A 15,361-nucleotide genomic window follows, 5' to 3' on the forward strand; every position below is an offset into this window, starting at 1 on the left:
AGGGCCCTGCGTTGAAGAAAGTTGAAGGGGGGTGTGTGGAGAATCCACTGAAGGAGCAATTAAAGAGGAGAACTAGGAGAGGACAGAATCACAGAAGTGAAAGGAGGACAAGATTCAAATAAAAAGAACATGAGGAGAAGGCAGATGGGGAGGTAGTCAAAGAAGCAAGTGAGGTCAAGTGTTGGGTTTTTAAGATGGAAGAGATTAAAGCATGCTTGTATTGTGACGGGAAAGATCCTAAGGAGAGCAAGAGATTAAGGAGAAGAATAAGGGAGGGAATGATGGGATGGGATGGGGTCACTGGGGAAAGTGGGGAGGGATTAGAGGAGGAGAGCAGATGAGAAATTTATGAATATGTGACAGGAGAATGAGAGAGTTGTAGGAGAGAATAGGGGAAGGAAAGGCAAGCTAAGGTGATGGGAAAGGTTACATTTGGAGAAATTAGTGTGAGAGCCTGTGTGGAGAGAGAGAAGTAGTCAAAGGTTTGAGGAGTGAGTCAAGGTGGTAAAAAGGAAGCTGGGATTGCAGGCATAGGCTTCAGTTGGAGAAGTAGAGGTTTTAGTTAAGAAGATGGTAGAACTGAAGGAAAAAGAAAACAATTTTGTAGTGGAGGAGGTTAGCCTGGTCATGGGATTTTCACCAGAATTAATTTTCCGCATGAGGCAGGACTGAAGGAAGCACGTGTTGAGGGTGAGCCAGGACTGGGATTTGGCAAGGAGGACTTTTCAATGGGAGAGAAGGGCAAAAGAGTCAAGGATGGAGGAGAGTGAAGCATGGAGAGAATCACCAACCATATCAGTGGAAGAGAGGGAAGGGAAGAGATGTGCTGAAAGCAGAGGAGAAGACATCAGTGATGATGGACTGGCAGGTTGTGGAAAGGCCAAGCTTTTGGGTGGGAGGTGCTGCTGGGTGATGCTGAAAAAGACTAGCTGATGGTGGGAACTACAGAGGGGTAATGGTAACTAGGAAGGGGATGTGGAGCCAGTGGGGGAGTGGGATGGATGTTCTAATGCAGAAGAAGGGTGTGGTGAGAGCCATGGGTGTGTGGTAGATGGACAAAATTTAAAAAAAACACTGCAGTGGGGGTTATGAACAGCAGATGCTGCTGGTGTACTACTAACATGTCAGTGCTCTGGTATCTCAGCTGGACTACGTTCTCCACCAGGGAGTTCTGAAATCTGAGTAGTCAAGGATGAACTAACCTGTTTGATTCCTCCTTCAGACAGCAGGGTGGGAACATCTCGATTTCTGAGCTCCCTACTTATCTAGAAGCTACCTTCCTGTTTGCTACATCTTCCTGTTGTCCTTCACATCTGCCTTCCTCCAGCAAGAACTTGGCAGCACATGAGGGAATAGGAAGTGGGGGAGATGAGCAGCAGTGTCACTCAGAGGGAGTAGATACAGTACAGTCAAGTGAATTGATAGATGTAATTTACTTGACAGAGTGCACTGGAGGGGATTGAGGTCCTTAATGTAAGGCCTACCCAGCCAAGGAAGCATGTGGTGTCTCTTTTGCTGTGCATCCCCAGTGGTGTGGGGAGCAGCAGAGTTTGCTAAGCGTATCTCTCTTTGATGAGATCAGTTTTGATTAAAGGTAATTAGTGTTGACATACATAGACTTCTGTAAGTCATTGGACTTGGTACTTCACAACATTTTGATTAAACAAAACTGAGATAATATAAAATTAACATGGCACACACTAAATGGATTAAAAAGTGGCTTACTGATAGGTCTCAAAATATAATTGTAAATGGGATTATCATACAGTAGTTCTGTTTCCAGTGGGTTCCCACAGGAATCATATTTTGGCGTTATGCTATTTTACATTGTTATCAGTGATCTGAAAGAAAACACAAAATCAATCACTGATAAAGTTTGCAGATAACACAAAAATTGGGGGAGTGGTAAATAATGAAGAGAATCACTGATTCAAAGCAATTTGGATTGCTTGGTAAACTTGGTGCAAGCAAACAATATGTGTTTCAATACAGCTAAATGTAAATGTATACATCTAGGAACAAAGAACATATGCCATATTTACAGAAGGGGGGACTCTGTCCTGGAAAGCAGGGACTTTGAAAAAGATGTGGGGGTTGTGGTGAATAATCAACTCAACGCAAGTTCCCAGTGCGACCGTTATGGCCAAAAGAGCTAATGCAATCCTGGAATGCGTAGACCGGAATCTTGAGTAAGAGGAGAGAAGTTATTTTACCTGTTTTTGTCACTGGTATGACTGTTGCTGGAGTATTGTGTCCAGTTCTGGTACCCACAGTTCAAGAAGGATGTTGGTGAATTGGAGAGGGCTCAGAGAAGAACCACAAGAATGATTAGAAAACGTGCCTTACAGTAATAGACTCAAAGAACTCAATATATTTAGCTTGACAAAGAGAAGGTTAAAGGGTGACTTGATTACACTCTATAACTGTGGTTCCCAAACTTTAACAACCTGTGAACCCCTTTCACTAAAATGTCAAGTCTCGCGAACCCCCTCCTAAAAATGAATATTTCCAGGGATTTTCTCCTTTACCTGAGTATAAATTATAAAAGCAGTGATCTTGGAAATATAAAATTTTGTTTTTATGACATGGTTACTACACACTATTTATTATTAATGATTATTTATCATTACAGTATTTTTATTAGATTATGAAAACGGCAACACTCTCCCAGGATCTCACTTTTGTAGCTTGTATCACTTTGAATAAGCCTGTTATAGGACAAGGCTCCTGTGTTTCATCAAGGAATTATCAGATGTGAAACAGTATGAACGTATTTAAGAAGCCAACTCAGAGTTCCTCCTACACAAGCATTCAGGTCTTCAGCATTCCAGGCAAACAATGCACATTACAACAAAGCTTAAACTTGTTCATAATAATTTAAAAAACAATACTAGCTGCCTATTTAATTTTAAAAACAGCAAAAAATATCCACCTCCCTTTCCATTTCTTATAAGGAGTCTTGAAGTTTAAATGTCCTCAGTGTGATAGATATGCTTGCTTTGATCTGCTTAGCTCTTGGAAGTTTAGGGACTTCGGGGTGCTGGCCCTGTGCTGCTCAGGGTCCCTAAGGACAGCTCTGTCTGCCATTAGAGAATTTTTTTCCTGAGAACCCCATGTAACATTTTGCAAAGCCCCAGGGGTTCGCAAACCCCAATTTGGGAACCACTGTTCTACAAGTACCTACATAGGAAACAAATATTTAATAATTGGCTCTTCAATCTAGCAGAGAAAGGTATAACATGATCCAATGGCTGGAAGCTGAAGCTAGACAAATTCAGACTGGAAATAAGGCATGCATTTTTAACAGTGAAAGTAATTAACCATTGAACAATTTACCACGGGTCGTGGTAGATTCTCCATCACTGACAATTTTTAAACCAAGATTTAATGTTTTTCTAAAAGGTAAGCTCTGGGAATCATTTTGGGGAAGTTCTCTGGCCTGAGTTATACAGGACATCAAACTAGATCATCAGAATGGTCCCTTTGAACTTTGGAATATGCATATTCCAAATGAGAAATTCAGGAACGTTCTGTGTTAAACTTCCTCATCAGCAAGGTATCATTTGCCCATCAGCTTGTGAGGGAGAAGACAGTAATGGCATCGCAGTGTATTTATCAAGGCATGAGATGGATTCTTTATTGTTAGAAACCTTTATATCAAGACTGAACCCTTCTAAAAGCTATGGCCTAGTTCAGTTGCAAAGTACTGGGCTCAGTACAGGCAATAGTGAGTGAAATAGGGCCTGTATTATGCAGGAAGTCAGAATGGTTCCTTCTGGCCTTAAAATCTTGGAATCCAGGGAACCAACTGTCATTTCCTTTTCTCTGACAAGTGATGAGCTCCATTCTGCAATTTTGTCTTGCGCCTCATGTAAGGTTGGTTTTTTTTTGGTTTTTTTTCTCCATACTTAGTTGTTATTTCCTACCTACTGCTATTCTTTGTCTTTCTAATACAAAGAACTCTCCATTCCTTCTGTTCATGGGATAAACTCATTCTGTCTCAGGATTTTCTCTGTGACAACCTTTCAGAATCTGCACTTTTCCATGCCTGTTCTTTACCAAATACCTGACTCAACAGCTTTAACTCCTGCCTTAACTATGCTTGGAAAAAGCCTTTTGCAATTTATTTGCACCAGGAAAAACACAATTTGAGGTCAGTGCCAGGATATCACTGAAAACAACCAGTTCCCGGGCAAAGCACCTTAGGTGTGTCCTGGCCTCCTCAGAAGCTGACTCTATAGGCCTTGTAGACTTGAAAGGATCAAATGACTGCCCTGCGGGGAGGTGGAATCCTGCACCAGAACAGTCTACTTCCATGCAGTTCAGCACCACAGTTCAGGTTAGATGTCTTGCAAGTGGTAACTGAACTTCGGATAATCAGAGATCATGTCGGAGATGCTTCAAGGAATCTCTGGGAATGGCAGAGTTTAACATGTCCCATGTCACATTTGACTCTGATTTGGAGATTAGGTTGGGTTTCTTCCACTGAACTGAAGATCACCTTGCATATCTTGACTGTCCTCAACCTGTACCAGTTTCTTAGAGCTTTGCAGACACCATTGACGTGTCTTAGTCAATGTGTCAAACCAAGTTCAGAATACCATTTGACTGGTATGTGGTCTATAGAATGTGTATTGTGGCTGATGGGACTGTACGGGTGCTGAATGCACTGAGAAGTTGAGGCACACTTTCATCACTGAGCTTGCTGGAAGCTCACCTGCCATGGGTTTGCCATTTGTTTTGGAGCAACCTTTTGTTTGCTTGAAGTAGTCTGGATTAGTAATCATGCCAAGATACTTGATGCATTTGGGTCTAGGATTCTCCTCTCCCCAGATAGTTCAACAATTTATACCAGGAGGAACATGATTCTTTGGGAGACTATTTGCAGAATGTGTGGGAATCACCATGAGCCTATTTTACAAAGACAGATGGGGAACTACTGATTTGCTCCCAGAGAATACAAGTTTTACTGACCCTATCTTGTGTCAGCGAGGCCTTCATAAGGAAGGTCTTGCCTACATGGGAAAGATTTTTTTTTTTTTGGTATAATCTAAGGTGTGAATTTAAACCAACATAGTTACACCCGTATAGCCCCCAATGTGGACACACTTATTCTGATACAAGTGGCTTTATTTGGTTTAGTTTGCTGCTTGGGAAGGGATTTAAGTTAAACTAAGCTAAAAACCACTTTTATACCAAAGTGAGTGTCCTCGTAGGGCAGTATAACTAAATGAGTATAACTAGTCAAGCTTTTTCATGTAGACAAGTTCTAAAAGTGCCATGTCCAAACAAAACCACAAATGAACCCTGTCTCGCCTTAGCATGATCCAATTCATATTCCAGAATATAATCCTGTGCCTGCAAATACCAATGCACAATTGGTGCATTCACCTAGTCTTGATAACTTGTCATCTAAGATGGACTTAACAGGACAGCATTAGGCGCTTGACATCAGACACTGTTACCAGGCCAGTGGGCAGCACATATGAATGGGAGTAGTCCAAGCACCACCACCACCTCTGTTGCAACTGATCATCAATAAAGCCCCTCTAGTCACTGATTCTACAGCATTCCTCTGAAAGAAGTGAATTTCCCATTTGCCCAAGGGAAGGCCATGGAAAGCCAGGATTTTGCAAAGATTAGCCATGATCTGGTAATGTCAGTGGATTGCCACTCCAGCACAAGAACTAAAGGCTTTTCCTTCTTGGGTGGAATGGTAGCTATGACTCCACTGCCAGCCCTGTTAAGCCTACTCTTTCAGCTAGTATCTAAAGGGGACCACTGAATCCCTACCCACCTGACCCATTCTGTGGTATCACTAGTACTGCTCCATGCTCCTTTGTCCTACATGTAAGTCACCAGTCTGAAATCTTTGGCTTCACCCATATATAGGGCCCTACCACAATCACAGCCATGAAAAATGTGTCACGAAATCTGGTCTTTTGCATGCTTTTATCCTATACTATACAGATTTCATGGGGAAGAGCAGAGTTTGTCAAATTGGGGGTCCTGACACACAAGGAAGTTGAAGGGGTGTCGTGGTATTGCCACCCTTACTTCTGCGCTGCCTTCAGAGCTGGGCTGCTGGAGAGCGGCAGATGTTGGCCAGGCACCCAGCTCTGAAGGCAGCGCCCCACCAATTAGAAGTAAGAGTGGCAATACCATACCATACCATGCCACCCTTACTTCTGCGCTGCTGCCTTCAGAGCTAGGTGGCTGAAGAGTGGTGGCTGCTGACTGAGGGCCCAGCTCTACAGGCAGCAGTGTAAAAGTAAGGGTGACAATACCATTCCTGCCGTTCTTACTTCTGCGCTGCTGCTGGCGGCTTTGCCTTCAGAGCTGGGCTCTCAACCAGCAGCGCCGCTCTCCAGCTGCCCAGCTCTAAAGGCAGCACCACAGCCAGCAATAGCGCAGAAGTAAGGGTAGCAGTACCGCGACCCCCTACAATAACCTTGTGACCCCCCCCTACAATTACAACACCGTGAAATTTCAGATTTAAATAGCTGAAATCAAGAAACTTTCACCATTTAAAATCCTATGACAGTGCAATTGATCAAAATGGACCATGAATTGGCCCTATTCATACACCAGGATTTTGTGTCAAGTTTCCCAAGCAAAATCCACACGCGCGCGCGCGCTATCATAAAGCAATCTTTACTTGAAATAGAAGATCTAGTAGTTACACTTACGTACCTCGCTTGTGAACCCAGGCCTTCAGCATCTCAGTTCTAATGTAACACTCATCCTAAGAACTGAAGGGGGAAATTGATTCCACTCTTTCATCATTTTGCAGATGCCAAAAACATTGAATAGGTAAGGATGCAATGCAGTCTGAGAGAGAAGAGTTGTTTGGTAAATGAGAAGCCACTATAGCAGGAGGTGGCAAACTTTTTGACCCGAGAGCCACATTGGGATTGCAAAACTGTATGGAGGGCCGGGTAGGGAAGGCTTTGCCTTCCAAACAGCCCCCTCTGACTTACCGCCCCCTCACTGTCCCCCTCAGAACCTCTGAGCCATCCAATTCCCCCTGCTCCTTGTCCCCTAACCACCTCTTACCGGGACCCCCGCCCCTAACCACCCCCTGGGGCCCCACCCCCATCCAACCCCCTCTGCTCCCAGTCACCCGACCCCTATCCACACCTCTGCCCCCTGACAGGCCCCCTGGGTCCCCACGCCTATCCAACCCCCCCCCCATTCCCCAACCTCCCCCCAAAAACCTCTGCCCCATCCAACCACCCCCTGCTCCCTGTTCCCTGACTCCTCCCCGGGACCCCCAGCCCCTTATCCAACGGCCCTGGCCCCCTTACCATGGTGCTCAGAGCAGTATGTCTGCGCCACCAGACCAGAGCTAGACACTCTGCCGCTGTGCTTGGCATGAGCTCACAGCCCCATTGCCCAGAGCACTGCCCGCGCAGCAGCATGGCTGCAGTGGAGGGGCCGGGAGCGCAATGGCTGGGCAGGATGGTCCCATGGGCCGGACGTGGCCCACGGGCCATAGTTTGCCCACCTCTGCACTATAGAGTTTGCAACACCTCCTCTGTGTCTAGCTCTGATTTATAAATAATTTAATGAGTTTCTCAGGAATGGGCTGTACTTTGGGTAGTCGTACTTGATCCCCACCTAGAAATATTCTGGATCCTTTCCAGGGCTGCCCATTAAGCCTGCCAAGTGGCTTGAGCAAGAGACCATTCCATCCCCAAGTACCTGATGCATAAATGCAGCAAAGTATTTCAGCCATCACTTTGGGCTCCTGATCCAGGTCGGTTGAAGCCACTTCAATTAGGAAAGGGTCAGTCATGTTGCTATTCAAACCAGGTATATGATGATATGTGTTAGACACTCAGGGTCAGATTTTAAAAGGTGCACATGCACTCTTGAATGACCGAAATTAGGAATAAAAACACTTACAGTGTATGTGCAAATTGGAGGTTATGTGCATATAACCTGTCCTAACTGGGTTTAGCTAAACTCATCCACTTTTCATAGTGTAAATGCAGGATAACACTTTGCTCCATTTTAGCAGATTGAGTTATAATAGGATACAGTTCAAAATCACTGGGAAACAGAGGCAGCCAACATCATGCTTAACCAGCATATGCTTGTATATGCATATCTAGTCCGGCCCATTGTGATCAAGTTTTTATAGTACAGTTTGGAGTGAGTATGATAACAAGTATTTAAATAAACAAATATAGGAAAACATGGAGAATACAGCACACAACACTATGTATAGTTCCTGTGTTTGCTTTTCTTTAGTTTGCTAGAAATATTGTTTAAAAGAAAATGAAAAAGTAAGCAGCTTGGAATTTTTGGGAGAAAGAAGGGGCACATGTTGAAAATGGCGACAGAGTCCTGTGGCACCTTATAGACTAACAGAGGTATTGAAGCATAAGCTTTTGTGGGTGAATGGCCACTTTGTCAGACACATGTTGAAAATTAACTTTCTATGATTTTCTGAGTCACCCAACTTAAATGCATAATAGTGGTGGTTTACAAGAGAAATCTATATTATTGATCTTTAAATCATAACAAGTGGATGAGAGTTCAAACATGCTACAGGCTTAGTGAAAAAATATTTATTTCTCAGAAGCACTGTATATAATGTGTGTTTTTGATTTGTGTATTTAAGTTTCAGACAGTGAAGAGGATGATGATATTAAAACAGTGCAAATGAATTTACAAGAAACAAAGAAACAGGAAGGTAGTCTTAATTTTCACTTTTCTTCTGTGTTTGTGAGAGTGCCTTTTGATAGAGAATGCACAAGAAACTAAATTGTAACTTAATTTTATGTGACAAATGTCCTATAAAGAACACTGTCCAAAATATTCTAAGTATCTTCTTTTGCTTTATTGAGCATTCACGAGTAGTGAGTACAGTTTTGAGGTATAAAGAAAAAATTGCATGCCAGCCAGAAAAGTATGTGTTAGGCTCAGAATCTGTTTCCACTGATTTACATAGGCATAAGTCAGTTCAGGGTTAGTTGCTATATCTCAGCTCCGCACTCTAGTCTACTGAAGGGGAGCTGTAAACTCTCTCAGTTTCACACGAACAGGTTGAGTTAATACATCTTATCTTACCTTACCTTACCTATTGGTAAATAATTCTGATGTTTTTCCTATCATGCTTATTGTTGCTGTTCATCCCATGCTGTACTTTACTTATTCATTTTTGTTGATTACCGATGTACTGTCAAAATACTATGTTGCATAAAAGTTTGGTACATGTATGTTGGGGGCAAGAAGATTGAAAGTTAAAACAACACAGTAACACAAGACAGCTTTGTAACTGAGACTTGAACAAAGCCAAGATGTAATTGAATCTAATACACATATAGTTTAATTAAATTTACCAGATATTACCAAGTGTTGTTACTAAAGTCTAACTTGGTCAGCGTTCTAGACTTGTTTTTAAAAATACTTAGATTAGTATCACTTATTTAAATGCATATGGAGTTCTAGGAGGCAGTTGGTTGTAAAGTTGGCTTTCCTCTTAATTTAGTTCCAGAATATGTGTGTTCATTCTGCACTTTGTTGCTCATTGGTTATGTACTGTTTGAGAAACTAGGGGCTTGTGTAAATGGCCGGTTAGTGCACAGCAAGCCAGTGTACGACTCTACAGCGCACCAGCTTGCTGTGCAGTAACTTACTATGTAGGCACTGCTACAGTGCACTGGAAGTCCCAGCGCAGCTTAGTGTACTTCATGGCAAGCTGGTGTGCTGCAGAGTCATACCCTGGCTTGCCATGTAGACAATACTTAAGAGCAACATAAAATTGTTAGGAAAATGATTGTGGATCTTAGGGATGTGATAGAACAAGAAATAGGCTCTTTTTATTTAAATAGATTGTAAAATCCCCTGAGGAGTGATTTTGTTTTCCTATAGTCAACAACTCTTTATTTGTAGGGCACAGTATAAAGAATGACAAGTAAACACTGATCATTCTCAGTCATTTTTCTAGTAAGTCTGACCCATTCACTTAGTGGCTGCTTGTAGATGTTGACTAGGACCAGGGAGAGAAATGATCCTTGCGGGATTCCACAAGTGAGGCGCCTAGTAGTACCCATTTTAACACATTGACCAGGACCCCAGCTACCTTTCTCAGATGAGACAGCAGTATCATATGGGTGACAGTGTTGAGTACTGCAGGGAGGTCCAGGAGGATGAGAGTGGATGTCTTTCCTCTATCCATTGACAGCAGGAGATCATCCATGAATGACACTAACGCGATTTCAGCTCCATGGCTTGGCCTGACTCTCTATTGTGCTGGGTCTAGGATATTAGATGTAGTGAGAACCTGAACCTGACTGAATAAAAATTAAAACATTTTAAACCTGTATTATAGTAGTTCAAATTCCTCTTTTTTTGTGGCAATAATCAGATTTCCATCACTGAAAAATTATTCAACCTTCGTCCCATTTTTTATGTGCTCGTGAATCTGACTGTGGCCTCCTTAAACAGAGGAGAAATTAAATTGTGATTTAATTTATTAACCTATGATCTTAACAAGTACTAAAACTGCCTTGGGTTACCACAAGCCCTATGCCCTCTCAGTTCCTTCTTACCACCTGTGGTGCTTAGTCAGAGCGCCTTTCCTTGCATAGCAAGGGTTAGCGGTTTCATCTTTTCTGACTTCAAGCCTTAGGGCCTTGTAAGTAGCTTGTTATGTTAAGTAGTTGTTAATTGTAGTTAGAAGTTAGAGTCCCAGTGGGGACTTTGCCCCAGTCTCCGGGGTTTAAGCCCTGTGCAGACTATAACAGGCCTATGCCTATAAGTGACACCCACAGCAGCTGCCCTAAGTGTTTGGGGGAATCGCATGTGAAGGACAAGTGTCGCATTTGTAAAAATTTTCGATCCAGAACTCGGAAAGAGTGGGATATTCATTTGTGGGCTCTCCTCATGGAGGCTGTCCTTCGTCCAGCTTCCAAGTTGTCCAATCAAGACTCACCTAATACCTTGGCCTCAGTGAGCAGTGCAGCCCCGTCACCGGGCTCCGCCCATCACCACTCCCCATTACTGGAGCCCAAAAAGAAAACAAAGAAGCACGGCTCCCCAGCCCTGGGCAAGAAGGGCAATGGAACATTGGGCAAAGGATCCAGTTTGGGCCACCTGGGCACTCTGGAGCCATGTGTATATACCTCCCCAAATGGGGTCCTTAATCCCTTAAAAGATCCACCACCGACTCCTGGGAGTGGTAGGAGACCCAAATTCCTGACAGCATTGATGCCTTCCCTAGCTTCCCTGGTGCCAAGAGAGCAGAGGCCTCCACCTACACTGCCAGCACTGCATGTGCCACAAGAAACGGCAAAGGCTCCCTACAAGGGTAAGCCAGCTGCTAAGATCCTTCAGGGGGCAGTGGAGCGCCACTTATCACCCAAGACAAGGCAGCGCTCTCCTCCACCGCACCGCAGATCTCCAGAGTCGCAGCCCAGACCCTCTGGGGCTCGCCCTCGCTCACCAGCACCGTGATCACGGTCCCCACCAACTCGACGCGGATCACCTAGGGGGTGGCGCCTGTCCCATACTACCGGCACTGTTCGCCCTCCCGCCGGTTGTCCTCTCAGAGCAGATCTCCATCGCCTGCCCCATGGGAGTGCTCCCCGTCATGACTCTGGTCCCCCTGGCTCAATACCAGCACCAATTCTCTTACTTTAGGCACTGGTCTCCAGCATCAACGGTCATCAGGCAGACACAGGCGTTGACGGCCCTATCATGGTCACCAGAAGGGAATTCTTCTGGCACGGAAGGGCAATTCAGCCCCTTGCCCAGACTCCACCAGCACGACTGGGTGCCCGAGGCTGCATTGACATCGACGGCGCTGCCTTGGCAGCCCTTCCAGTGACCAGCGCAGTGGTCTTATTGGAGTGCATATGATGTACTGGTCATGACAATGCCCCCTTCACACCGCTCATCTGCCACTGCCTCAGAGCAACAGTTGGCGGCACCAACGGCACCAGGCTCAGTGCATGAGTCACATTCGGAGGTCTGGGTAGAGGAGACTGAACCCACCCCTAAACCTCCCTCCCCGGATGGTGCTCCAGGGCCTCCCACGGTGGTACAGTCATCTTCATAACCGGACAAGGCAGTCATGGGAGCCTCGAGGGCCAGCCCACTGGACGATTTTAAAGAATACCAGGCCATGCTTTGACGGGTGGCCAAGAACTTGGACCTAGAGGTGGAGGAAATGGCCAAGCAGGCGGACACCTTGTTCAACATCCTCTCAACCTCTACCCCTGCCTGTGTTGCACTAACAGTGCATGATAGGGTCCTCAAAATTGCCAGTGCCCTCCAGCAAACCCCTCTGTCCATCCCTTCCACCTCCAAAAGGGCTGAAAAGAAGTACTTTCTCACAGCCAAAGGGTTCAAGTATCTTTATACCCACCCACCTCCGGGCTCGCTGGTTGTCTCTGCAGCCAATGGAAAAGACAAGACTAGCTCAACTCTCAAAAATAAGGAGGCCAAAAGACTGGACCTTTTCAGGAGAAAAATTTATTCCACTGCTAGCCTGCAGTTCTGGGTGGTGACCTATCAGGCCCTCTTGAGCAGATGCAATTTTAACTTATGAGACTCCCTCCGTAAGTTCAAGGAGTCCCTTCCTCAGGGTTTGGCCCAAGAATTTGGCACCGTGGTAGAGGAGGGCACCACGGTGGCTAGATGCTCTCTCCAAATGTGGTGGGATGCGTCAGACTCAGTAGCTAGAATGATCGTGTCAGTAGTGGTTATGAGGTGCAGCTTCTTTCTTCAAACCACCAGCCTTTCCCAATAGATGCAGACCTCGATCCAAGACCTCCCATTCAATAAGAATGGACTCTTCTCTGAACAGATGGATGCAAGGCTGCATGGGTTAAAGGACAGTTGGGCCACCCTTTGCTCGTTGGGCATGCATACGCCGCAATCTGCATGGAAGCAATTCTGGCTGCCCCTGCTTTGTCAGCCTTGTCAGGGGTCTGCAAGGAGAAAGGATAGAGACATGAGTTTTAGTCATCGCCGCCCTTCCTCCTCTCGCTCACCCGTGCAGTCCGGCCTGGCGAAGCATTCTGGGGGCTAGAAGCACTCATTTTGAAGGTGCGCTCAAGAGCGACACCCCAATCAATTTCCCGGCTCCATCTTGTTCTTTCCTCAACCGTCTACATCCCTAGCATTCAGCCTGGTTGTGGGTCACCTCGGACTGCTGGGTGCTGGACATATCATCTTGGGGCTATACTCTACAATTTTTGGCCGCCCCTCTATTTCCCCCCCCCCCCATCTTCCCCGTCTCGTTTCAGGGACCATTCCCATGAGCAGCTCCTTGTTTAAGAAGTCAAGAACCTCCTGCGCCTGGAGGCAATGGGAGGAGGTCCTTCGAGATGTGAAAGGAAAAGGGTTCTATTCCCACTACTTCCTAATCCCAAAGGGAGCCTCAAACCCATCCTGGACCTGTGTCGCCTCAACAAGTCTCTCAAAAAGTTGACGTTTCTCATGGTCTCCTTGGCCTCCATCATCCCCTCTCTGGATCCAGGAGACTGGTACGCTGCCCTCAACTTAAAGGACACTTATTTCCATATTCTCAGGTCACAGACGCTTCCTCCGTTTCATAGTGGGCGGGCGCCATTTTCAATTCACAGCACTACCCTTTGGCCTCTCATTGGCCCCAAGGGTGTTCACAAAATGTATGGTCCCAGTGGCTGCTTACCTGAGATGTTGAGAAGTCCAGGTCTTCCCATATCTTGACAACTGGCTCATCAAAGGCAGGTCTCAGGAGCAAATGCAGAGGAGCCTTGATCTGGTGAATTGCACCTGCTGCAACCTGGGCCTGTTAATAAATGAGAAAAAATCCACCTTAACGCCCATCCAGCGAATAGAGTTCCTTAGGGTGGTTTTCAACTCCATGTGAGCCCGAGCCTTCCTTCCAGAAACTCATTTTCATGCCATGTCGGACCTGATCTCCCTTGTAAAGAACCATCTGTTTATCATGGCTCTCACCTGCCTGCGGCTGTTGGGCCACATGGCCACGTGTACATATATGGTCAGCCATGCTTGGCTCCATCTCTGGCTCCTGCAAGGGTGGCTGGCGTCGGTCTACCTCCCCAGCAGGCCATAACCTAGATTGGGTAGTCAGGGTACCGGACTACATCAGGCTGTTCCTGAACTGATGGTTGGACCACAGGTCGATGTTGAAGGGAGTCCTCTTCGTGACCATGTCCCTGATTCTGGTCTCTGAGGCTTCGGACCTGGGCTGGGGAGCCCACCTGGGCAAACTGAGCACCCAGAGCCACTGTTTGCGGGACGATCTGGCTCTCCATGGCAACGTCAGGTTGCTCAGAGTGGTTCACTTGGCCTGCCAGGCTTTCTTGCCCCATCTGAAGGGCAAGGTAGTGCAGGTCCTGAGGGACAACACTGCCACTTTATTGCATCAACAGGCAGGGCGGTGCCAGGTCTTTGGCCCTTTGTCAAGAAGCTCTCTGCTTTTGGGATTTTTGTATGCAGCATGCCATTCATCTAATAGCTGCACACCTGCCTGGAACCAGGAACATGCTGGCAGACCACCTCAGCAGGACTTTCTCATCTCGCCACGAGTGGCTGCTCCATTCGGAGGTGGTCAGCATAATCTTCCAGAAGTGGGGGATTCTCCAGGTGGACCTGTTTCCGTCCAGGCAGAACAGAAAATGCATTGTGTTCTGTTCGATCTGGGGAATGGACAGTGGCTCCCTGTCAGATGCCTACTTCATTCCATGGTCGGGGGTGGTGATGTACGCCTTCCCGACAGTGCTATTGATTCACAGCATCCTGGTGGAGATCAAGCAAGATAGGGCAAGAGTTATTCTAATAGCCCCCACGTGGCGTAACCAGCACTGGTTCAGCACGTTGAGCCTTTTGGTACCCAGCCTGCTGCAGCTGCCCCTCTGGCTGGATCTGCTGTCACAGAACCACAGCAGCCTTTTACATCCAAACCTGGCGGCACTGCACTTGACGGCTTGGCTACTGCATGGCTAAGCACGGACAAATGGGTATGCTTGGCCCATGTCCAGCAGGTCTTGCTGGGTAGCAGGAAACCGTCCACCAGAGCAACTTACTTGGCCAAACGGAAAAGATTCACATTTTGGGCCTCAGAATGGCATATTCGAGCTGAGCAGGAGATTCTGGATTATCTGCTGCACCTAAAACTCCCCCCACCCCCTGAACCTGAATCTCATGTTGTTGAGGCTCATGGGGGTCTCCCTTTGAGCCTCTGGCTTCCTGCTCTCTCCTGCTTCTCTCCTGGAAGGTCTCATTCTTGGTCGTGATATCATCAGCCCGCAAGATGTCTGAGATCAGGGTTCTTACTTTGGAGCCATCCTATACGGTCTTCTACAAGGATAAAGTCCAGGTGTGACTACACCCAGTG

At 46.1% G+C, this 15,361-nt stretch overlaps 1 protein-coding gene across 6 annotated transcripts in view; it reads left to right on the plus strand.

Moving 5' to 3' along the window:
* ZNF451 (zinc finger protein 451) overlaps positions 1–15,361 on the plus strand; it is a 76,739-nt gene that overhangs the window by 58,787 nt on the left and 2,591 nt on the right. For 4 of the 6 annotated variants that reach the window (XM_045009609.1, XM_045009610.1, XM_045009608.1 and 1 more), the window contains exon 14: positions 8,630–8,701. The exons of 1 other annotated variant lie outside the window; for it this stretch is intronic. In XM_045009609.1, coding sequence (XP_044865544.1) covers positions 8,630–8,701 — 72 coding nt within the window. The remainder of the gene's footprint in view (positions 1–8,629; positions 8,702–15,361) is intronic. One more of the 6 variants, XM_045009611.1, reaches the window with a different exon arrangement.

This window comes from Mauremys mutica, chromosome 3, assembly GCF_020497125.1.
Source record: "Mauremys mutica isolate MM-2020 ecotype Southern chromosome 3, ASM2049712v1, whole genome shotgun sequence".
In the NCBI taxonomy this organism is placed as follows: domain Eukaryota; kingdom Metazoa; phylum Chordata; order Testudines; family Geoemydidae; genus Mauremys; species Mauremys mutica.